General features: G+C 33.1%; 1 protein-coding gene across 1 annotated transcript; it reads right to left on the minus strand.

Annotated features, from left to right (window-relative positions):
• Window positions 1-8,092: 8,092 nt before the first annotated feature.
• On the minus strand, window positions 8,093-12,496 carry LOC136220508 (uncharacterized). Its single transcript, XM_066008329.1, has 4 exons — window positions 12,372-12,496; window positions 9,056-9,413; window positions 8,350-8,970; window positions 8,093-8,258 (listed from the first exon to the last, which is right to left on the minus strand). Exons 2-3 carry the CDS (start codon window positions 9,128-9,130, stop codon window positions 8,362-8,364), a joined length of 684 nt encoding a protein of 227 aa, XP_065864401.1. The 5' UTR covers window positions 9,131-9,413; window positions 12,372-12,496; the 3' UTR covers window positions 8,093-8,258; window positions 8,350-8,361.
• Between the last annotated feature and the right edge of the window lie 13,803 nt (window positions 12,497-26,299).

A 26,299-nucleotide genomic window follows, 5' to 3' on the forward strand; every position in this document is an offset into this window, starting at 1 on the left:
GTACATGACATGGTTTGTGATGACGATGGTCCAGGTAATAAGGTTTGTATCCAACCTTGCATTTTGGATGCCCATTTAGTGGTGGAGGCTGTTGAGCAGTCCCACCGAGCATTATGAAAATTTTTAGTTGGAACGTTCGAGGTCTAAGCAATCCTCGGACGGTTCGTGCATTGACTCGTTTTATAAAGAGTCATTGTCTAGATGTGGTGTTCCTAATGGAGACAAGGTTGTTTGGGAATATTGAATGGTTACGTAGGAAGTTTTTGGGTTATCAATTTTTTCAAGTTGATTCTGTTGGTCGCTTAGGGGGTTTAATTTTAATGTGGAAAGAGGTAATGATGGTGCAGATATTGGGTTATTGCAAGAATTGTATTCATTTTGGTGTTGAAGATGAGGGGGAATATTATGGTGGAGAGGTACTGGAGTTTATGGTTGGCCAGAATCATCCAATAAAGTACGAACATGGAGTATGCTCAGGGATATCAGTTGTCAGGAGAATTTACCGTGGGTGTGCTTTGGGGATTTTAATGAAATTATGTATTCCAGAGAAAAGGAATGTGGTTCTTTGGATAATTACCGTTCTATGGAAGCTTTTAGGAATTGCTTGGATGACTGTAACTTATTTGATTTCAGATCTTCTAGCGGGTGTTTTACTTGGACAAATGGCAGGAGTGGGGACTCAAGAATTAGGGAAAGGTTGGACCGAGTGGTTTGTCAGGTTAGTTGGGACCTGTTGTTTCCAAGAGCTATGGTTACTGTGTTAGCCAGAGTTGCCTTAGATCATTCACCTATCTTATTAGACTCTGATGGGGTTCAAGGGGTAAAGCACCGTCCATTTCGGTTTGAAAAAGATGTGGATACGGGATCCTGGTTGTCGTGAGGTTATTCAATCTGTGTGGTCTTCTAAACCAGGGGCTCATTTGAATGTTTGTGAGATGTTGAAGCAATGCGGAATTTCTCTCAAACATTGGAATAAATCAAGTTTTGGCCACATTGTATCTAAATTGAAAAGGCTTACAAGAGATCTGCAGGAGATTGATCATGGCATTATGACAGTTGATAAGGATGAAGCTCGAGCTTGTATAGAAAAGGAGATTATTCAATTACAGGAAGCTGAAGGGATTATGTGGCAGCAATGTTCTCGTGTGTCTTGGCTTCGGGAGGGTGATAGGAATACTAAATACTTTCACTCTAAAGCGAATTTCAGGAGACAAGTGATTTGTATTACACGGCTTCGTGATAATGATAGTACTTGGCATGAAAAAGAGGATGAAATTGAGCATATTATTGTTTCATATTTTTCAGAGTTATTGTTGAATATACGATATAGATATAATAGAAAAGATACAATGTGTTTAATAAATTTCCCTCAATTAGGGTTGAGCATAAAGCTTTGTATATATAGGAGAATACATGAGTTAGAGTTGAACTAGAATTGACAATACGTAATATAGATAAATATAAACACAACTCTAAATAAGCCTAATAGTTATCCGTTAGTATTTCAGTATGGGACAATTACAAAACTAGCCCTATTTTAAAACTCATTTACGTTTTTAGCCTAGTTCTCCAACTTTTTATAAATCTAGGCAGTTTCATTGTATTTGGACAAAAATACCCTTGTCTTCCTTATTCCCCCTTCTTCCTCATCAAACACATTCACCATTACTCATTCATTACACTTGCTCCACACTTTCCTTCTTCTGTTCTTTTTTTTCTTTCCATTTTTTACAACACTTCATACAACAATCAAGTGAACAATCCAAGAGCTAAAGCTTTGTTTATTCATGTAAGTACGGTGTTGGGTTTGACCTAGATTTCAATTTTAATCTCAATACAAATGTATTTAATATGATGTATATAAGATGTATATGTCAAATTCAAACGAAAATAGTCTAGGGTTATGCATTTCGGACCCATTCGACCCATTGAAACTCTGTATTTTTCCAGATTTATCGTGAACGTTTTTCTGGGATTTCCGACTTTGTCGTATCTGTCGCACCACGAAATAGTGCGACAATGGCCTGGTGGTTTAATGTTGTCGCATTTGTCATATTTTTTTCACGATGCGACAGAATCCAGAAATATGAGACTGTCATACCTGTCGCATTTTTTAGGGCGCGACACTCTCTCTTAGTATAAGTTTGTCGCTTTTGTCGCATTTTTCAGGGTGCGACAGACTCTCTTAGTATAAGCTTGTCGATTTTGTCGCATTTTTTAAAGGTGCGAAAGACTATCTGAGTATAAGTTTGTCGCTTTTGTTTGTTAATATGTGTTTTTTTCTCAAATGTAGAAGTATGTCGTTTGGAACTGTTCCCTGTATGTTATTGTGGCACGACCATTGGGAAACCGTTCGAGAAGATATGACATACGTGGGCGGTCAATCGAAGTTGTTCCGTTTTGCAACTAACATCGACTTGCAAATGTTAAAAGTGAAAGTGTACACTTCAGTAAGTATTAGATGATATAATGGAGGATCGAATTTGGAATGATGATGATGGTTACGATCCCAATGATGGTTATGATGATTATGATGCGTATCCCGATGATGACTATGAAGTACCTATTCGGCAGAGTGAAGCTAGCGGTGTCAAAATAGAGCCGCAAGTTGATCATGTCCCAAAATATACTGAGGATGATTCAAAAAGGCAAAGAAGAATGACTGATCCATTGCGGTGGATTCCATGTCTACACCTGTATAAAGTTGTTGCAACGTTTAATTTAACGGATGCATATCAGTGGGTCGATCCTTACTATACGAACGAAAAAGTGAAACTAACATGGGTTGAGTCTATTTATATAGTTGGTCACCAATCAGAATGGTCGACCTGCGAGCCCCCTATGAGAATTCTGCCCCCTAAAGTTCTTAGTAAGCCATCTAAGGGTCGTCCAAAGAGTCAAAATAGAATACCATCACAAGGCGAAGAAGTAGTTCGCACAACATGCAGCAGGTGTGGGAATACTGGTAATAATAGGATGAATTGTCATCGTCCGCTTCCAAATACAATACGGATGCCAACTAATATCTCAACTTCTGCAGCAAACTGTTCGAGGAATATGGACACTTAATTTCTGAAGTTTATGTACTTTAAAACTTTTATTTGTGAGGTTTATGTACTTGATGGATTAAAACTTTATTTGTGATGATTGGGTAATTAACCTTTTAAAACTTTATTTGTTAGGTTTATGTACTTTATTAAAACTTTCCACATTTGAAGTAGTATGACGTTGTCACATCTATCGCATAGTTGCAATTTAAATACCAAATGAGTACATAAAATAGTCTATCGTACCTGTCGTATTTTTTAAAGTACGACAGGTGACAGAATATATAGTCTGTCATACGTGTCGTATTTTTTAAAATACTACAGGCGACAGAATATATAGTCTGTCGTACCTGTCGTGTTTTTTAAAATACGACAGGCGACAGAGCATATTGCATGTCGTACCTACGACAGGCGACATAGCATATTGCATGTCGTACATGTCGTAGTTTCATGTACTAAATCTACTACCCATGTCGCACCTGTCGTATTTTAAACATCAATGTACTAAACTATAGTTTTAACATCAATGTACCAAATAACATATTACATATCTGTACAACAAATGTACTAAATTACAATGTCTAACTATCAGACAAAAGCAAACTTGTTTCTAGATTATCTACTAATAACTTCTGATGATACAACTTGGCTGCAAAACGCAATCTAAAATGGATGTCATACGATCCGTCAAAGTTGCACACAAACTGATCATGTCGGGTTTCACGCCATACAACTTGTTCGCTTACCTCAAACAATGTCTGTATTTCAGACAATTGCGCGGTCTTTAACTGTGTCCACCGAAGCACGCGGGGAATGGTTGATTCAAATTCGAGTCTTATATAAAAGATATTGGTAGCTTTCCATATCTCACAAATCCAAACCTATCATGAAGCAACAAGTATACATAAATATTATATACACTATAACAAGTACACATAAAGCAGACAAGTATACAAAAATTTCATACCTAGATTGCATGACTAAAACCATACAGTTGATATGGAATCCGGCCTTTCACCTTTTTCCCCTCAACCATATCCTGAAAACTTTGCTTATTTAGAGCCGAATTCAAAGTCTTCAAGCTCTCATTAAAAGCCACCACACCCCACGGATACTTGTGGAACATCTTTGGGAACTCAGCAAGGGTCATAATGTAAAGACAGACCTTTCGTGTGAGCTTGTGTTCCAAAATGTTGCCATGTATGAAATACAGCATTGCCATCAAAACTGCATCACCATCATCTTGCTTGGGCCAATCCGTTCCTGTGAACTTCCCATATATGTCTTTGTGTTTTACATTAGCAACCTTTCCAAAAAACTTCTCCTTAAATCCTCCCTTAGTCTTCATCTTCTTCATCCCTTTCGTTATTGTTTTTGTGCTTCTAAAGGGCAATCTTGTAATTATCCCAAACTCCTTTGCAGTGTATCTCAACTCCAATCCCCTCACATTTAAACATATCTCCTTATCACATGTTTCAACTAGAGTAATCTGTCTAGTTAACAACGTGTGGATAAACAACCCGGACAGAGAGGGAAAATCTCGTCTAAGATAATCTCCGAAACAGCATGCCCTAAATAAGTCTAATTGTTTGGGAGTCAAATTTTTTCTGATAACTGCATGCACGGCCGTGTTAAACCTGTTAGATAATTGAGCGGATGAATTTAGGGCAAATGGGTATTTGAACTTTATATCAGTCTTTCTCCTTTTGTTATGTTGTGATACCCTTTGATGATGCTGCAAATAAGACAAATAATCAGACAAATACAGAGAACATAGTAAATAATAGAAAATATACGTCAAATAACAGAATCTATAGGCTGTCGTAACTGTCGTATTTTAAAAATGCGACAAGCGACATAATAAATAGTCTGTCGTACCTGTCATATTTTAAAAAAATGCGACAGACGATAGATTATATAGCTTGGCGTGCCTGTCATATATTCAAAAAATGCGACAGGTGACAGATTATATAGTCTGTCGTACCTGTCGTATTTTTTAAAATATGACCGCACATTCAGAACCAAATCATATGTAGTAAGCAAAATGAATGGAAGAAGTCAAAAGGAAGTACAAATCAAGTGTTGGTTCAAAAGTAAGTACACAGGTTATGGGATCATAAAATGCAGATGTTAGTTCAAAAGGAAGTACAAATCAAGTGAATGCATAACAAAAACAAATTTTAAAAACATACGAAGTATCCTACTAATTTGTAATGCTCAACTAATCAAGTGAATGCAACATATAGCAAAAAAATATAGTCTGTCGCATATTTCGTATTTTCAAAAAACGCGACAAATTACATACACTATACTATGTCGCACTTGTCGTATTTTCAGAAAATGCAACTGATAAACCTAACAAATAATGGAGGGCTTAGGATGAGGTCTAGTTCAATTGTTGTATCCTTAACAAACGCACCTGTTTGACTAGCTTGTTCAAGATGGTTATTTATGAAATTTTAGGGCATTTGGTGGATGATTTGATGCTTAATAAGTATGTTGTAAGTTATGATCTTAATGGTGAGTTTGGCATCTCACAAATGTTGGACTTGGATTTTGCAGGATTGCCCAGAAGTGCATGCTAATGCAGCCGGAACACTTTGTGCAATTGGACTTGCTGCTAAAATTTCCAGCCCAAAGTACTGTTCTTTTCTCTTTTTTTTTGTGACACAAACAGTTTGTAGCAATACAAATCATACAAACCATACAAATATAAATATGATTTACCAACAATACAAGAATATACCAACAATTTACCAACAATACAACAATTTGCCAACAATTTGCATCAAAATACATTTTCTCCCAACCTTGTCTTTCAAAACTTTCATTTCTGCTATTCATTCTTTCTTACTGTATATAATTCAACAACACAGAAACAAGAAATCACAGATTCTATGAACATTTTCGAATCATACAAATATACCAAATATCCCTACATACATTTTCGAAATAAGAAATTCGCAGATTCTAAGAACATTTTCAGACAACGCAACTGATAACCTAATATACCAAAATCATACAAATATACCAACAATTTACCAATAATTTGCAGCAAAATACGACAGAAAACGCAACTGATAACCTAATATACCAAAATCATACAAATATACCAACAATTTGAAGCAAAATACGAAAACACAACTGATAACCTAATGTACCAAAATCATGCAAATTAACCAAAAATTTACCAACAATTTGCAGCAAAATATGACCGAACGCAACTGATAACCTAATATACCAAAATCATACAAATATACCAACAATATACCAACAATTTACCAAAAGTACGATAAAGTTCAACGTTTGCAGCAAAATCATACAAATATCCAACAATTTACCATACGAACGATGAAAAGAAATGAAAAGTTAAAGATTATTTACCTTTCGCTTGCTTCGGTCTTCCTTTTTACCTTTACCCATGGTGGAACGCGATTGCCGAAAAGAGGTGCTTTGCCGGAATGAGGTTGTCGTTTGCTTTGCCCTAAAATTGCCCTCTTTCTTCCCTTTTCTCTCACGTTTGCTTCGCCTAGGAATTCGCCCTAAACTCATCGGAGAAGGAGGTTGTCGCCCTAAAATCGCGGATGCTTCGCCGTTTGCAATCTCCGAAGAAGAAAGTTGCCGGAGAAGGAGTTGCTTCGACCTCAAATCACCGGAGAAGAAGGTTGCTGGAGAAGGAGTTGCTTCGCCTAGAAAATCTCCGGAGAAGGAGGTGGTTGTCGCCCTAAAATCGCGTTTGCAGTCGCCGGAGAAGAATGTCGCTGGAGAAGGAGTTCCGAAATCGCGGATATCGCTGGAGAAGAAGGTCTCTTCGATATGTTTCTGGACAGGGGTGAGGGAGGGGAAAAGACAAGGGTATTTTTGTCCAAATACAATGAAACTGTCTAGATTTGTAAAAAGTTGGAGAACTAGGCTAAAAACGTAAATGGGTTTTTAAATAGGGCTAGTTTTGTAATTAACCCATTTCGGTATTGGTAAAGAGATAATTAACAATAATTATCTCCAACACCCTCCCTCAAGCTGATAGCGAGAGTGAACCAAAAAGCGAGAGAAAAGCATAATGAACTGAGCTCTTTCAAATGGCTTGATTAAGATATCCACAACTTGGTTAGTCGGAATGAAGCGGATGCCGTGGTCAAGTCATGGACAGATTGAAACCTCCTATGAGTGAATTGAAGAAGAAGACATGATTTTCCAACTCAAGTTTTGTCAATGATGATGTACTTGAAGAGGTAGGCGTAAGAAATATCTTAAAGTGGATTGATCCGATCTTGGAGGACAATGAATAGAAGAAATAGAAGAAACCCCCAATTATATGCATCAATGTAAACCAATTTTAACCCTCAAATCATCAACAAATCAATGAATAGAAGAAATAGAAGAAACCCCCAATTTACAGCAAACCAATCTCAATTAATTCAACAGAACCCATCAAAATCACAGCAAACTAGATAAGTGAAGGGCAGAATGAGTGATTCAAGAACGAACAGCGCAGACAGCCCAGAACGAGCGAACATAAGACTGCAGACACAACCGTAAGCAAGAAAAGACACAAATGAGGAAGAAAGGTCGAGAAGGAAGTATTTTTTTTTTTATTTTTTTTTCTAAAACAAAGATAGACAGGAAGAATGGTTGACGGGATGAACTTAAAAAACAAAAAGAGTTTCTTGAACAGAAACTGACGGGAAGACTTAGGCATTGCTTGGATGGAGGTTAGTGAAGGTTCATTAAAGTAAGGGGGGGGGGGGGGGGGGGGGAGGAGGGGAGGGGAGGTTATTAAGGAAACCTTGCCTGGATAGATGGTACAGAATTATGAGGTTAAATAATTAACCTTGCTTGTTTGGAAGGTTTTATAAAGGGAGGTTAAATGAATATGTTACTAAAATGCCCCTAATTTAAATACAATACAAAAAGTATAATATTACCATTACACATTCATACATTTTTCATCAATATATAATAAAAAGTAATATAAAATCAACATTAAAATAAAATCCAATAGTAGAAATAGTATTATATAATAAAATAAAATCCCATAAATTCAACCAACATGGTTAATATTTTAAATACACCAAAATTGTTCCAAAAATTTATCATAAAACACATTAATATCCAAAATATGATCAATCTTAAAATTAATCCTTTCCAAAAAGATAAAAAAAACAAAGGTTGCTTGAACTTTCCTCCATACTTCCAAACAAGCCACGAAACCTACGTAAAAAAAACGTAAAAATAAATATATTAGGATATAATAAAGAGATTAATATTAGAATTAAAATTAAGAAATCATTTACAATCAAACCTTATATTACGGTTACATCATCTCCAACAAAACATGCTTGCGTTGATGAATTGGACACTTAAGCAAAGCATCCACCATGTTTGGATTTTTTGCAAGAAAAACATATGCACGTGCAATAAGATTTGACTCAAGTCCCATTTCTTCAAGCAAAGCCCACACATCATAATTTGAAGTTGTATTTTTCGCTAATATGGCATTTGTCATCATTTCCGACGATTCCTTCATAGCATTAGCCATTTTATCCATTGAATTGGACAAGATTATGAAACCGCCATCATCATTATTGGACATTTTAGCTTTTTTTGACTTTGTGGAACCCGGGGGTTCGGAGGTACTTCGGTGCTTTCTTCCTCTAACAGCTCCAATGTCAATATCATCATCAATATTTTCATATTCTCTCACATTTTCCAACCTTATATCATTTTGAGAAATCCTAAAATCAATTTCATCAATTGTGTTATTAAAAACGGGGTTAACATCTGTGTTGTTTCTTCTCCTATTAGCAATCTCTATTGGATCTTCAGAACATTGGCATGTTGCCCTATCTTGTCCATAAAGCTCAGCTAGCTTTGCATAATTTCTAATACGCTTGTTCATCCATTCTTGAGCTTTAGGATTAGCCTAAACATGAATAATATTTATATTACATATTTAATAAATAGAAAATCAAAAAGACATATTTATACTAAATAAATACAATATTTACCTCAATTAATTGTTTCCACACCTCAGGTTCAGCACTCCACATTTCAGTCATTGGATTCCAAGCAAAACCACTCATCTCATTCTTGAAAACATCATAGCAACGGGTGAATGTTCTTTTCAAGACTTTGATTCGGTTTTGAGTCTTTTCCTTGTCAATCGGTTTATCGGGAAATTTTTCTTTGATCACCCGCACAATATTATCAACGCATATGTAGTAAATGTTCCTCCAACTCTATTCCCTTCATTATTTTGATGCAAGAAAGCATCAATTAAAGCATCATCCATAATAGGTGTCCAAGTACATATAACAGCATCACTATTACTTGGATTAAGTGTTTTTTTTGGCGGCATACTTACAACTACAAAACAAAAAAGATGATAAACAAACTAGAAAAATCAAACAAATATTTATACTAAATAAACACAATAAATTTACCTGGCAATCACTTCAAATAATACAAAAAATAATATTCAAAGAAACAATTTGTTCATCAAAACTAATACATCACTTCAAATAACACAAAAGTACAATCAAATCATTGAATATAGTTTGCCCACATTTCAGCAGCTATAGAATCCCTGATCATCTCCCCTTTTCTAGTTTCTTCATTGTTTTCTCCACTAACATGATGTTCTTGATGGAGATTTGTAACATTTTCAAGTTCATTATCAACTTCAGCAAGTATTTCAGCACTTGAATTGGTACCCATTAAGTAGTTATGCAATATACAACATGCACAAATAATTTCATTTTGTGTTTTAACATTATAGTGTGGCTCCGTTGAGCTTCTTATAATAGGAAATCTCTTCTTAAGTACTCCAAATGAATGTTCGATTGCATTGCGTAAGGATGAATGACGAAGATTAAACAATTCACGAGCATTTTGTGGAGGATTTCTTGAATACTCTTTTAAGTGGTATCTCCCCCCTCTATAAGGTGTTATAAGTCCACTTCTCAACATGAATCCAGCATCAACAAGGTAATATTTTCCTAAACACGTAATAAACTTTGTTATTACATTATCTACATTATATATATCCTAATAAAATCAAGCCATTCACAAAATTACCTTCTGGTATTTTAAGAGGGTGTTGTCTAGATAATGCATTTTTAATGATTTTTGAGTCTGATGATGTCCCTTCCCACCCAGTCAACACATATGTGAATTTTAAATCAAAAGTACAAGCAGCTAATACATTTTGGGTAGGATATTCTTTCCTTCCACGATATTTGGGAGCATCTACACGACACGAGAAACTTTTACTCTTATATGTGTCCCATCTATAGCATCTACACGACACGAGAAACTTTTACTCTTATATGTGTCCCATCTATAGCACCCACACAATCCTGACAGTAAATTTTTTATCTTTAATACATAAAGAATACATGTATCCAATCAAATAATTAAAAACTTAATAATTAATCACCTTGAAGTACGGATAGAATCTATCCTTTGTCAATATTTCGCTAGGAATTTGTGAACCATCTGGTTGTTTCAAAAACATGGTGTGCAATGCTACTATGGCATCAAAAACATTGTGAAAATGGCGACTTGTTGTCTCACCGGAACGACGAAAAAAGAAAGAAATTTCACGATGAGAAACATTATGTCCTAACAACCAAAGGGCTTTTGCTACTTGCTCTTGGACACTTACTTTAATTGTTGGTCTAAGACCACTATGTCTAACTAATAAATTACACAATCCTAAAAAAGTTGAAGCACTCATTCTTATAACATTGTGACAAAGTCTACTTGACGATAAATGTGCCATTAATTCATCTCTTGTTTGTTCCCCTTCAACCCTTAACTCACGTGTTATTTGACACTTATCACGTTTATGCTCCGCATACCAATCAACTACAGCGCAAACAGCTTCAATCGCATGAATCATAATCAAATTATTCATATGTTGCATTAACAACAAATTACGTTCATCTTCCATCTAAAATAAAAATAAAAAGGAAAATTGTATTATAAAAATAAAAAGGATAAATAAGATAAATTAATCCAAATTGATATAATTATATACCATGTAAATAATATAATACTTGTAAAAATAAATGATACAAGTAATTACATAGCAAAATAGAACAACAAAAATAAATACAAGTAAGACAAATAGAACAGATAAATTTAAATCCATAAAGCAAAAAGGGTTAAGGTGCAAAAATACCCCTAACGTGTTGGGGCAGGAGCAATTTTACCCCTAACATCTAAAATGGTGCAATTTTACCCCTAATGTTGGAAGCCAAGATCAATTTTACTCCTAACGTTGATAAATTGGGTCAATTTGAGAAATAATTCATCAAATTGTCTTCTCGGCCATGAATATTGTCATCTACACTTCACACATGCGTTATTTTATAGTAACAAATCACAAACATATGTTGGGATGTGAAAAAAATAAGAAAAAAATATTAAAAATATACTATCTTTTGTACGAATTAGACAAAAAAAAATTCAAAAAATTCACCGAATTTATAAATATTAATCTCTAATTTTATTGTTAAATTACAAAAAACATTATATCCTTTTTTTCAGAACAAATTGATATGCAATTGGTACAAAATAAAGAAAAAAAGACTGTATTTTATAATAGTGTCTGAAATTGATCCAATTTATCAACGTTAGGGGTAAAATTGCTCTTGGCTACAAACATTAGGGGTAAAATTGCACCATTTTAGACGTTAGAGGTAAAATTGCTCCTGACCCAAAACGTTAGGGATATTTTTGCACCTTAACCCAAGCAAAAATAAATACAAGTAATTATGTTAAATTATTTTTAAATGATACAAAATAGAACAGAAAAAAAAAACAATCTAAAAACAATAGAACAACAAAAAATAAAATAATAGACAATAGCTTTCGTATATCAGAGCCAACAAAAATAGAACAGCAAAAACAGAGCCATCACAAAAACAGAGCCAACGAAAATAAAACAGTAAAAAAAAGAACCAATCTCAAAAACATAGAACAACAAAACTGAACCACCAAAAACAGAGTCACGCTTTCAGACGAGAAAATCAAGAGCAAGAGAGAGAAGGAGTTGGATAGAGAGAGAGATTTATTTCGTCAAATTAAAAAAGATAATCAGAAAGTTGTTTTGTTTGGGTTCAGAACACACACAAAAAAGCCACATGTACAGCAATTGGAGCTTCAATGGAAGGATGAAATCGTTGGACAACATTCACGTTTCTTCTAACGATTATAAAAAAAAACCAACATTGAAACCATCCACAGAAAGAAAAAAAAAACAGAAGGATGAACATTCATGTTTATAAAAAAAAAAAACCAACAATAATCTGGACTTACCTTGGCAAGGAGAAAATTGAGACCACAAGAAGAGAAGTTGGAGCAGCAAGGAGCAAGGAGAAAGCAAGAAGTCGCAGAGACAGATATATAATATAACAATACCGTTTACAAATTGGAATAGGACAATTTAGAGATTAAAAAAATTATTTAAGGGTAATTTTGTCCAATTATTTTTTGTAATCCCGAGATCCCACCAATTTGGTGGGACTGAAATGGGAGGTATTTCAAGGTTATAAAACCTCCATTTAAATCCCATTTAATCTTGAAAAAACTTTACTCTCTATTAAATTCCTTCCCAAGCAAGGTTACATATAAAAACTCCCTTTAAAAAACCTTCACTAACCTCCATCCAAGCAATGCCTTAGAGCATCTCCAATACTAACTAGCTATTTGGCTCTCTAAAATAATATAAAATATTAGTTTAGCTAAATTTAACTAGCCAAAATTATGTTTTGCTCCAACCATGTTAGCTATATGACTCTCTATTTGATTATTTCATCATTAAAAGTGATTAAATTTAAAGAAGAAAAAGAAAAAGTAGAAAAAATATAAAGAGGAAAGAGAAACAATGAATAAAAAATAAAAATAGCTGGCCAAAGAGACTAGCCAAATTTAGCTAGTGAAAATGGCTCTCTATTTATTTTAGAGAGCCATGTCACCTTGTTGGAGTGATCACTCTCTAAATGGCTAGCTAAATTTGACAATTTAGAGAGCCATGTCACCCTATTGGAGATGCTCTTAGGGAAGGCACATCACTCTAAAATTGACAAACGACTCGGGAAGACAAGAGAAGACGCAATAGATGGAGAATGAAGGGCTTCTGGTGTATGAGTTTCGAGAAAGGAGAGTGAAAGAGGGATGGAAGCACAACGAAAGAGGATGGGAAGAAGAACTAGAGATGAATTCATGTGTTGTTCGGTCGGTTTTGGGGGAAGAGATGAGAGAGTTTAGGATTTTCTGGGTAAATAGGAAGGAGCCATAATCGAATAGTGAATGTAACAGAAAAAAATACTTTGCCAAGACTATAACTGAAGTAAGGAAGGTAGGAACTATAAAATGACTCAATCAGTGTTTAACGGAAAGTAAATCACCATCCTGAGGATGGTTGAAGGGAAGATGTCGAGTCAGTGATATATGTGAAGGAGGGAGGAAGAAAAACAGCAAAGTCAATGACCGGAAGGACGATAGATTTGACACATTGGAGGCCGGATTTTAGAAAGAGGATACGAAGCGGAAACAGGAGTGGTAGCTCTGATAACATGTTGAATATACGATATAGATATAATAGAAAAGATACAATGTGTTTAATGAATTTCCCTCAATTAGGGTTGAGCATAAAGCTTGTATATATAGGAAAAAACATGAGTTAGAGTTTAACTAGAATTGACAATATGTAATATAAATAAATATAAACACAACTCTAAATAAGCCTAATAGTTATCCGTTAGTATTTCAGTATTGGTAAAGAGATAATTAACAATAATTATCTCCAACAGTTATTCTCCTCTACAAGTCCGGCAACATGTCCGACAGTTTTGAGTTCAGTTGACAGACAACTTTCTAATGACAAAGTTATTTCATTGGAAGCTCCTTTTGTGGCTGAAGAGGTTTTAATGGCTTTGAAACATACAATGGTGGTCTGTTTCCTTCCTCTTTAAAACATACTTTTGTTACTCTCATCCCGAAAGTTAAAAATCCTGCTACATTAAAAGATATTCGACTTATGAGCATTTGCAATGTTGTTTATAAGCTAATTTCTAAAACTTTGGCAAATCGGCTTAAACATTGCTTACATTCAATCATTCATCCTGCACAGAGTGCTTTTGTCCCAAATCGGTTGATTACGGACAATGTCTTAATTGCTTTTGAATTATTTCATTCAATGAAGCATCGAATTAGTAGCAAGAAGGGTGTCTGTGTTATGAAGTTGGATTTGAGTAAGACGTATGATAGGGTGGAGTGGTGCTTTGTAAAAGATATGATGACAATGATGGGTTTTCCGATTTGTTGGATCGATTTGATTCAAAGCTGTCTTTCTTCGGTTGGGCTTTGTTAAGCCAAGCAGAGTCCTTCGTTAGGGAGATCCTTTATCACCTTATTTGTTTTTAATCTGTGCGGAAGAGCTTTCAGCATTGATTAGGAAATGAGAGAGTAATAGAGCTTTGCATGGTATTCAGGTTAGCAATTCGGGACCTACTATTTCATATCTTTTCTTTGCTGATGATTCAGTTATCTTTTTTCGAGCCACTTCTACTAAGTGTTCTGTGGTTAAGGAGTTGTTGTGTGTGTATGAAGCTGCTTTTGGGCAAAGAATAAACTATGAAAAAACAAATATCTCATTTAGTAAAGGGGTGAGTGTTGAAAGTCGAAACAGGTGTGCAGAGTTGTTAGGGGTGCGGGAGGTGCAGTCTTTTAAGAAATATTTGGGTCTACCATCTGTTATTGGGCGCTCTAAAAAGGCTATTTTCAATTTCTTAAAAGAGAGGTTATTAAAGAGAGTTGGTGGTTAGCAAGAGAAGTGCTTATCTCGTGGGGGTAAAGAAATATTGATTAAAGCAATGGCATAAGCGGTTCCTAATATATAATGAGTTGTTTTTTGCTCCCAAAGACGTTTTGTGATGAATTACCAATGTTATCAGGCTCGGACCGGACCGATCGGTTCGACCGGTTGAACCGGGAACCGGCCAGACAACCGGTCCGAACCTTTCCGATTTGTTGAATGTTCAACAAATCGGAGTGACCCGGGGTTAAACCGGAACCCGGCGGTTCGGCCGGAAACCGGTGTGACCCCGGGTCTGTTCATTTTTTCTTAAAATTTTCTTTTTAAAAAATTTAAACAAAATGCAAGCACACAGTATTATTTATTAAGAGGCAAAAGAGTAATTTTCTTTGTGCCCCACTCTGTGGCTGCTTGCTTTTCCAAGCTCCTTCCTTACTCCTTTATTTATACTCATAGGTTGGCTTGCTCACCTTCTTTTTATTCGATGTGGAATACACTCCACTTACTATTTCTCTTCGCCTGTGTGTTTTTTTTTTCCTTCTCTCTAATTCATGATTCAGTCCATCAAAACAAAACCATAACCTCCACTATCATATCATTTATTATTTGAGTACTTATTGATTAATAGCCATTAGTAGATTATATTCAAATTATTTTGGAGCCACAAAATAATAATAATAACTTTATAATATTTCAAGTTATTCTAAATTTTATTTATCCGTTATACATTTAAAGCTTAAGTTAACGAATAATAACAAACCAAAAGTTCCATTAAAAAAAAACAAACCAAAAGTTATTTATAATTTATTTTGGATATATATAATTTATAAAAATAATTTTAAATTAATTATATACATTTAATATATATAAATATTACTTATTTATTTATTACGTCATCCGGTTCGACCAATCCGAACCATCCGGTCCGACCAAGTGACCCATGACCCAACTATCAATCCGGTTTGATGTCCGGTCCGGTTCTGATAACATTGTGAATTACATCAAGTCATGGCTAGATTTTGGGAATCAGGAGTCGGGTAAAAAACGCATTCATTGGATTAGTTGGGAAAGATTATGTTTGTCGAAAGATAAGGGAGGATTGGGTTTTAGGAATATTTATGTTTTTAACCTTGCTTTGCTTGCTAAGCAAATTTGGAGAATGATTGAATTTCCCGAATCTCTCTGTTCCCAAATTTTTAAGCATAAGTATTTTCCAAGGGTGGGTGTTTTGGAGGCAGGTGTGGGTTTTTGTGCTAGTCATGTTTGGCGGAGTCTATTAAAAGCTCGACAGGTTATCATTGATGGCAACTGTTGGAGACTTGAGGAGGGTAGATCGGTTAATTTATTAGAATCTCGTTGGATTCCTGATGAGCCGTGTAACCGTCCACTCTATTTGCTGAATCCTACTCCCACACGATCCTGTTTGATTGATTTTGATGAGTTCTGTTGGAAAAGAGATTTGATTAATTTCTGCTTTTCAACAGATGTTGCTGATGCCATTTTGAAAATTCCTTAGTATGAGAAATATCTGTGATACCCTATTCTGGTACTTTTCCAAAAAGGGAGAATATCTCGTAAAATCAGGATATAAGTTGCAATTGGAGCATTGCAAGTTTCTTCTTCACTGGCTTCTTCATCTTGAGGGGATAGTGTTTTTTGGAATTCACTCTGGAAGGCTAAAGCATCATCAAAGTTTATTCACATTGTTTGGAATGCTGCGGAAAAAAAAATGTATTGCCTTGTTTTGATAATCTCTTGAAAAAAAGAATTTATATGCCTGGTCAATGTTGCTTCTGTGGATTTCATGCTGAAACATTAATTCATATTTTTAAAGAATGTCCTGGCACTGGATTGTAATGGAAACATGCGAAATTATTATACCCTATGTATAAGATTGAAGGTTTGAATTGCCTGTAGTGGTTTGCAGCTGTTCTTAAAAATTTGCCATCAACAGAGTTTTCTATGTTTTGTGGAATTACTCACTTTATTTGGCTTGAGAGAAATCAAATCAACCATGATAAATCATGTTTTGGGGTGATTAAATTAGTGGCAATTGTGAAGGAAATGTTGCAGGGATATACAAATGTGGAGGGTGTGCAGGTGTTGAATGGAGGTAGAAGAGGGCTGAATTAATTAAATCTGCAGATGGAGTTGCTATGAGTGCTGATAGTTGTGGGCAGAAATTGAAGTTGGTGGATTCAATTAACCAAGCATATGGTTTTGAAGAAAATAATGCTGTTTGGTGGGATTTAATTGGTATTGAGGAAAGGGCGATTGAATTGAGCAGACAGACTTTTCATAATAGGATTGGGGTCGGGTCTGTTGCTGTGTACGAGTTGAATTCATCAAGGGTTCGATGGCAGCCTCCGGATTCTAGATTCTTTAAACTTAATTGTGATGCTTCTTTTTCATTGAGATCGTCACAAGGGTTTTTCGGTATGATAGTTCGAGATTGCAATGGCTTGGTTTCTCAATCTGGTGGAAGGCCTATTGGATCCACAATGTCTGCTTTACACGCTCAATTATTAGCGATATTATTTTCTTTGCGTGTGGTTAAGGATTGTGGTTAACAAGAGATTCTAGTTGCATCTGATTCGTTATCTGCAATTACATTAATTAAAGGAGTTCAAAATTTGACAAATTGTTTGGGTGTAATCCTTGGGGATATAATTGAGAAGGATATAATTGAGGTGACATGTGCATTTACATCTATTGAGTTTGTTTATAAAACCTGTCAAGCGAATATTGCTCTACATAATTTGGCAGTTTAAACACACTCTCTCATAAAGAAATCTTTATTGAAGATTTTTCTTTCTGTATTTGAGATAATGTTTATTTTCTTGGATTATAAAGCAAGTTTGTTTATAAAAAAACATCAGAATTTCCACAGAAGACTCAGCGTAGACGAAACACTTTTTTTCATTCCTATCATTATATTATTATATTATAATGCAACTATACATAAAACTAATTAAGTAACAACGAGAGTATTAATTATTAATTAATTTTAAAATTTATAAGAATGTCCAATCTAAAAAGGTTATGGAGAATGAATAAGGCCAAGATATTCACATCCTGGTTGATATCCTTTGTTGAGTTGTCGAATCAAAAAGTTGGCTGTAAATTACAAATGCGACAGTTCTTGTAAGTTGAGTTGAGTTGTCTCATTAACAAATGCGACAGTTCTTGTCGCATTTGCGACGAAATGCGACAATTTCGTCACAAATGCGACAACAATGGACGAAAATGAAAATAAAATTATGGAAAATAGAGGAAATTGAAACGATACCATTAAAGATGAAGAAAGAGGCAAAACCAACGAGAAAAGCAAGCGTATAAGCAAAAAATATGCCATTTGTACGGAAAATTGAACATAATATGTCAAAAATCTCAAAAATCGTTAACGATTGGTATAAGAAATTGAAGAAGATGAAGAAGTTGAAACGAAGAAGAAGAAGAACAAGAAGCGGATGAAGCGGAAGAAGAAGAAGAAGAAGAAGAAGATCGATTCATTAAATAGAACTAAGGTTAGTTTTGTCCAAAATGGGTGAAAGTGTCTAATTTGGTAACTTTGAGGTAAGGTGGGTTAGATATGTAAATTTGGGTCCTTGATTGGGTCAGATTAGTAATTATCCCTATTAAAAAATAAGTATTTGTGGTTGTTTTAAGATGAATAAGAAACTAATGGGTTATTGGGTTAACTCTGCCAAAAACCTATTCAACCCTTTTATTATATAGGTTAAATGGCTCAACCTCTTTATGACCCAGTCCATAAAAGGGTCAACCCTAACTTATTTAAATGATGGGTTAAATGGGTCAATAAATGGGTTATGACTCATTTTGACAGCTCTAGCTGTAATTAACAAAATCAAAGCTAATATTGTCTTTTTTTTTTTATGTAAATTAAATATTATTGTCAAATCACAAGTAAAAGATGCCTTCCTTGGAATAAACGCAAATTCATGGCATTCACTCACAAAATTATTCACTGCTAAACTACAATCAGATTCTCAGAATTGACATATCATTTAACAGTAATTCATGCACTTAAACATGAAATAATAGGCGGCTGTTTCATTAATCTTTGATTTATATAGTGGTAATTATCTCTAAATCATTGAGAGCATACTCTTAATTACTTATTTAAATATAGTTAGAAACAAATTAAAACATCATCTTTTTTTCATATTATTATATTATTGTCGTGTGATCAAGAGGTCACGGATTCGAATCTTAGGAGCGGCTTCTTGCCAAATAAATTGGCAGGGAAAGGCTTGCCCCCTGTACACACAGTGGGATCCCTCCCCGGACCCTCGCTCAGCGGGGACGCGTAGTGCGACCGAGCCGCCCTTTTTTTTATTATGTTGTTGTCGGCCGGGTGGATCTGACTGACATCGTTAAGCATTTTCTGGTATTGTACAATTTACATGATTAATCATGTTTAACCTTATCTTTATTCTATAGTGTAGTATATATGTCACCTCTTACAAAATGGAAATAATACACTTTTTGTTTTCTGTCCTTCCGACTGTTGGAAGTATAGATAACCTTTTACTCCTAATTTTCAAAAAATCAAAGTTGGGAGTGATTAATTAAGTTTTTAAGTTTGTATTTAATTATAAAATTCAATTTAATTAATATATGATTCACAATAAATTTCTCTAATTTGTTCAAATGATTTGATATTACTTTTGTAGTCCAAATCTAGCTTAATTTTGAGAAGCTTTATATTGGTACGTAAAAATTGGTTCTGGACCACACAAATGATAATATGTATATATAAAAAAAAAAAAAATTGAACAAATTCGGTTTAGCAAATGACATGCATGTATAAAATTAGCCTCCAACGGATCAATACAGGCCGGCCCTGGGGCTTGATTTTTGGGGCGCAGGCCCAGGGCCCATGAATTATAGGGGCTCAAAATAATTTTTTTCAGTTTACTATATATATATAAAAAAAAAAAATTAAAACGTTGTGTCTCCTTTGCTTTCCGCCGACCCTGCTTCCCTTGCGATTTCTTTCCTTGCCATTTACCGTTCTTCCTTGCGATTTCTATCCGCCGTTCTTCCTTGCGATCCGCTCTCTCTGCGTTGCGTTGCGTCTTCTTCCTCAAAGTCTTCTCTTCTCTGCTTCTTTCTTCTTCCTGCGTTGCGCTCTCTCTGCTTTCTATCCTGGTAAGTAAAATGCATTTATAATTTATTAGTTCAAGTTTTAATAATTTTGCTGTTTGTTTCTATTATAAAATGCTTTCCGTGTCATTGACTTCCGATTTAGCGGTTTAGCCTTCCGTTTTGTTTTGCTGCCTAGCCTATGTTCAGTTTGCTGTCTGTTTCCTTTTGTCTCTGTAAGTTTGGTGCTTTTATTATTTTTGCTTTTTATTATTTATGGTGCTTGCTTTGCTTCTATTGAATTTGAATTTTTTTTTATGCTTTGCGATCTATTTTTGCTGCTTATACTTTGATGGATTGAATTTGATTTTTTTTTTCTACTCTGATTTTTATTGAATTTGATTTTATTTTACTGCTTTGCTTTTATTCAATTTGATAGATTATTAAAATTTGGCTTTTTTGTTCTGTTTTACTTTTATTCAATTGGATAGATTATAAGATAAAGGTACAAAATATGGTATCAATTTAGATTTCGATAGCGGAATGAGACAGTCAATTGTACGTGGACGGAAAAATTAGAACTTAACGGAGTAACGTGTCCAATCCGTTCTCAAGACCTAAATTGATATATGTTTTTAAACGTTAAACCTATATTGGTGCTATTTTGTAGATTGACCCTAAATTGATACTTCCCCAAAAACCATACACCTATTTTGGTAACTTATCCCATAGATAATTAATTTATATATTGTTTGTATTTGTTAAAGCCTTTGAAGAGTCTGAGGTAGGGTCATCAAGTTTTAGAAGAGTACGAGACATGGCCGTCCGATTATTAAAATGTTATGTTTCTTTTTATATTTTGTTTAAATTGTTGTTGTTCTTAAATCATAAGATGTTTCTTGAAATGCATTTGTCTGGAAGTGAAAAACGATTAGATGTTTTAATGCTTAAAGAAGTAAACTTTTTTAGGAACCATGGATACTGAAATTATCATTAACGAGAATGCTCGAAGAATTAAACTTTTTTTTATTATTTGTATACTTTGTTTTGTAGGCAATTAAAGATGATCTTCAAGGGTTGTATTAAAGGGTCCAAATTTATTTCCTCACCCCGATCCTACAAAATGTCAGGAACGGCCTTGGACCAATACTACACAATCTATATTTCATTCTTGTTCCATGATTCGCATGTACCCATGAGGTACTTTTACCCTTTAAATATATAAATGAAATAATAAATAAATAAATCATAAATGTAACAAAACAATACTTAAATTTAATATTTTACAAATTTAATAAATAAAATCAAATACTCTAAATAACATAATCTATAATTCAGCAAGAAATACAAATAATTAAATATTGGGCAAATAATTTATTAATCTCCATATTTTTCCTTAACAAACTGTTTAATCCATTTATTTTGAAAAACATATTATAAGGTTCTTATTTTTTATCAATATTAACCATTTGGTCATTTTGTCTTTTTTATTATTATTATTTTTAACCGTTATATTTGGTATAAACAGACAGACAGAAAATAACAGAATAACATGTTCATTTTGTATCGTACTATGGATGTTGTGAATGCTAAGATATATTCGGTTAAAAATCTAAAAAAATAGATAGAATGACCAAATAGTTAATATTAACAAAAGATAGTAACTTTATAATATATTGTTCCAAATATGAGAACTAAAAAGTATGTTATATAAAAAAATGGGGACTAATAAATTATTTACCCTTAATATTTAATACTATTTTTTAAGTATGAATTCATCAGCCTCAAAAGAGTAAAAATAAAATATGTATATTGGCAAATACACAATGGCTAACAAGTACTCTAGAGGAATTCACATTCTCGTCTCATATCCATTATCGATTTTTTCTTTTATATCTCATTCTTATTTCAAACCTTTTAATACATGGTTCCAATAGTTATATTAGGGTCATAAAGTACCCATGAAACTCTTACATATGTTGCTATATGGAAACGGGTGCTTTCTATGGTTACTTTGTTTTTGACAAAGTACCATTACTTGGTGTGTTTTCACCATTGGATGATGGAGTATAAAATCAATCCAATGGTGAAAACACATAAAGTAAGGCTTACTTTGTCAAAAACAAAGTAACCATAACCTTTACCATGGAAGCGGAAAAAAAAAGCATGAAAAAAAAACTTTCGTAACAATTTCTCATTATTATTTTTTTTTATTTTTCTTTATCTTTTCGTCTCATATAAAGAAAATAAAAACAACTAAAATTATAGATCATAAAAAATCTAAATTAAAATGCAAACAGAATCTAAAATCTTCAAAACTCAATGTGGTTATATGGGTCTTGTTAATATGTGTGAAGAATTGATTTCTTTAATCAACTACATAAGGAACATGCTTGGCCATGTGAGTGGGCTCAATGTAAGAAAGCATTTTTGTGATTTCATGTGTGTAATTCTCGTTGTCATTATTAGACATATTTGGTTCCTCAAACAGAAATAATCAATATTCCAGCATTTCTTTTTGTATAGAATAACTATTTCATGGAATTTCTATTCCACAATTAGTGGAATAGGGATTCATTGATTTAACCTAAGAATAGTTATTCCATAACTAATATGTTCTCTGATTTCAAAATTGCACCCTCATATCTATTAATCATTTACTTCACATTTTACGTGAAAAGCAATAAAAAAACGTGAGAAATAGTAAAAACGTGAAAAATAGAAAAAATGGGAAAACGGGAAAATATGAAAAACGGTAAAAATACGAAAACGGAAAAAACACGAAAATGACAAATACGTGAAAATAGTAAAAACGTGAAAATGGTAAAAACGTGAAAAACGATAAAAAAAATACGAAAAATTGAAAAAAAACGTAAAAAGGGTAAAAATGCGAAAAAATTGACAAAACGTGAAAAATGTGAAAATTTGAAAAATGGTCATTAATAATTGAAAAAATGTGACAGACTGATGGTAATAATTAAAATTCAGATTTCATGTTTTCACGTTTTTTCAGTTTTGCATTTTTCGTGTTTTTACTGTTTTCGGGTTTTTTTGTGTGTGTGTTTTAATCGTTTTTGTGTTTTTTCGTTTTTACCATTTTTCATGGTTTTCATTAATATATATTCTATTTCATTCCATAAACCAAATCAAAATCTTAGGTTTAATGTATATTTATACCCTTAAACTTGGCAAGTCTTACCTATTGGTACCCTGGACTTTTTAAATAACATATCACACACTTATATTTGGCTTTAAAAATCTATCGCACACCTATAGTTGACATTAAAAATCTATCACACACCTAAAGTTGGCTCATTCGAACCTCCTACACATAAAATTGTTGATTTGTCATCTTTAACATATGAGGTGACATACAGAATGAACTAATACGCTTTTCTTTTTTCTATAGCACGCACAACGACCTCGTTTGTTAAAAATGACAGATCAACAATTTTGTGTACAAGAGGTCCGAATGAGCTAACTTTAGATGTGTGATAGGTTTTTAAAACCAACTATAGGTGTGCGATAGGTTTTTAATACCAACTATAAACGTGTGATAGGTTATTGAAAAAATTCAAGATGCCAATAAACAAACTTGTCAAGTTTAAAGGTGTAAATATGTATTAAGCCAAAATCTTACCTTCTCAAGTCTTTTTTTATAATTTTAAAGGCTTGTAGCTATGAACGGGACGGGACATATCCTCTCTCTAAACTCTTGTAAGTAGGGGTGTGCATCGGTACAAAACCGAACTGAACCGAAAAAACCGAAAACCGACACCAAACCGAATAATAGATAAAACCGAATTAAAACCGAACCGAAATATGTGGTTCGATTCGGTTTAAACCGAATTAAGTTAAAAATAACAAATAACAAATAAAAATCATTATATTTTCTCATTAAATTTACCTCAACAACAACAAAAATTGAAATATTTCCAAAATATATCTATATTAAGTTATTATCTCAACAATAATAAAAAAAATTAAACTTGTATAATCAAATATATGTGTGTATATATATATATAAATGTAAAATATGTGTAATTCGGTGCGGTTCGGTTTTTTTACATTTTCTGTCAAATCGAATCGAACCGAATACCGAAATACACTTAAAATTAAAACCGATACCGAACCGAAAAACCGAATTCACTCGGTCCGGTTCGGTATGCGGTTTAAACCGAACCGATGCACACCCCTGTTTGTAAGAAAAGAAAAAGAAAAACAGTTGAGTTTAGCGAGCCAAAAGAGAGCAAACGTGTAGTCCTTACGTATAAGACAAAGCACATCGAAACATAATACGTATAAGTTGAGCTGACACTTTAATTAAAATTGAGGAAGCAAACGTGTACTAACTTTTATGGAACTTTAGCAAGTATTTTCCAAGTTTAAACCTTGAAGCAGGCCTGTCATAGGTCAATTACCAAATGTTGACTAATTAATAGGCCCGGCCCAATAGCCCATTTCTTATAGATTCTTTTGGGAAATTTACATACAAATTCATTTTTTAAAAATTATTGACAACCTATGAAGTAATAATTTTAATTATATCAAACTAATTAAATTATTATTTTTAATATATTTTAAAGATTAAAATTTATAAAATATGGGTTTAGATTTTTTTTTTTTTTTAGGGTTTAAGATTTACAAATTGGAATATAGAATTTTTTAATTAGAATATAAAATCATATTTTACTTTTTTATAAGTAGAAAAAATTGACATATTTAAAATTAAGTTTAATAATATAATTTAGTTGTAATTTTATATCTATTTATGATTTTCATGTAAAAAACCCAAAATGTTACCGCCTTTAGCATGTATTTCTATTAGGAATTATGAATGGGATTGGTATAAATTTTCTAAAAAAAGTAACAAAAAAACAAATGAAAAACTGTACAAATAATCACATTTTAGAAAATAAATGAGGAAATTATACCAATAGTCACATTTTAGATATATTTTACAATTAATGTTTGTCTTTTATTAGTTTTTTTTCAAAAAGAAAATTTATTAATCACGATATCAAAAGCTCAATTTTGTTATTCTTTTTATCATATTTAACAGTTATTCTTTTGAAAATACAGTTATTCTATTTATGGCAAAAATGTATGGAAGTTTTTAATAAGTTCCATAACATTAAATTGTTATATTTATGAGAATAATTTTTAAGTGACAAGTTATTTAGTTTCAATATTCTTAAATCCGAGGAGAGAATTTACATATGATTATCCAATATTTTTCTTTATTATTAATGAGCATACTGAAATTGCTTTTTTTTTTTTTTTATGGATGGGGCTTTTTTAAGTGAAAACCGAATAAGCATCCTATTTTGTATGGATGTGTTGTTTCAATAACAATTTTGTAGTGTTTGACAAAATTGAAAATAATTTTCTTATAATGGGTTTTGTGTAGTATTTAATATATTTAATGAGTTTCATACAAAGAAACCTACCATTTTTATTTTTTATTTTAGGTGTTGAATTTTTTTTTATAATTTTTATAAATTAAAATTTAATTAAAAATTATATTTTTTTAGTCTCAACATCAAAAAATGTGCTTTATGAAAAAATGAGTTAAAAAGTGTTATGAAGATAAGGAGTTTATTGAAAATAATTAATAATGGTGACATAGCTTAGAAATTTTAAAAAGTTAGTTTTAAAAAATTATCTATAATTATATTAAGTAATTTGTATAACAAACATGATTTTCATTAAAAGCTTTATTAAAAAAAAGAGCTTTGTATTGTTTCAAAAAAAAGAGCTTTGTAGAATTAGAATTAATGGCCTCTTATATTTAAGCATACAATTTAAACCAACTCAACTACTTTGAAATATTGAAATTATACTAAAAAGCATTATTATAAACTAATATTATGGAAAAGGGCTATAAAGAGGTGACACCATACTACTCAATGGTGGATTCTGTGGCATTGGTCTACCACTAATTACAAATATATATAATATAAATCATGCGGAAAAACTTATTTCATAAACTCAAATTGTATCGTTATGGATATCTAAACCGATTTTTAAATTCACCATTTTGAGTGGCTTAGAAGAGAGAGTACCAAACCCCCCTTCTATTAATAAGGTAAACCACAAGTTGGATCCCTTGACCGCATAGCTCAATGTTGGAAAAAGTGCACTAGTAATTTCTTATGCACATTGTGGGGTGATCACCGCGAAAACGAGTGCCAATCCGGAAGCCAATTCGCTAGAGACGTAAATGTAAGTTATGTTGGAGGTGGGAAGAACCACAAGTATGACTCTAATCCCTATTATTCCAATTATAACAATAACAATAACGGATAGAGGAATCATC

Source organism: Euphorbia lathyris, chromosome 2 (genome assembly GCF_963576675.1).
Source record: "Euphorbia lathyris chromosome 2, ddEupLath1.1, whole genome shotgun sequence".
NCBI lineage: Eukaryota > Viridiplantae > Streptophyta > Magnoliopsida > Malpighiales > Euphorbiaceae > Euphorbia > Euphorbia lathyris.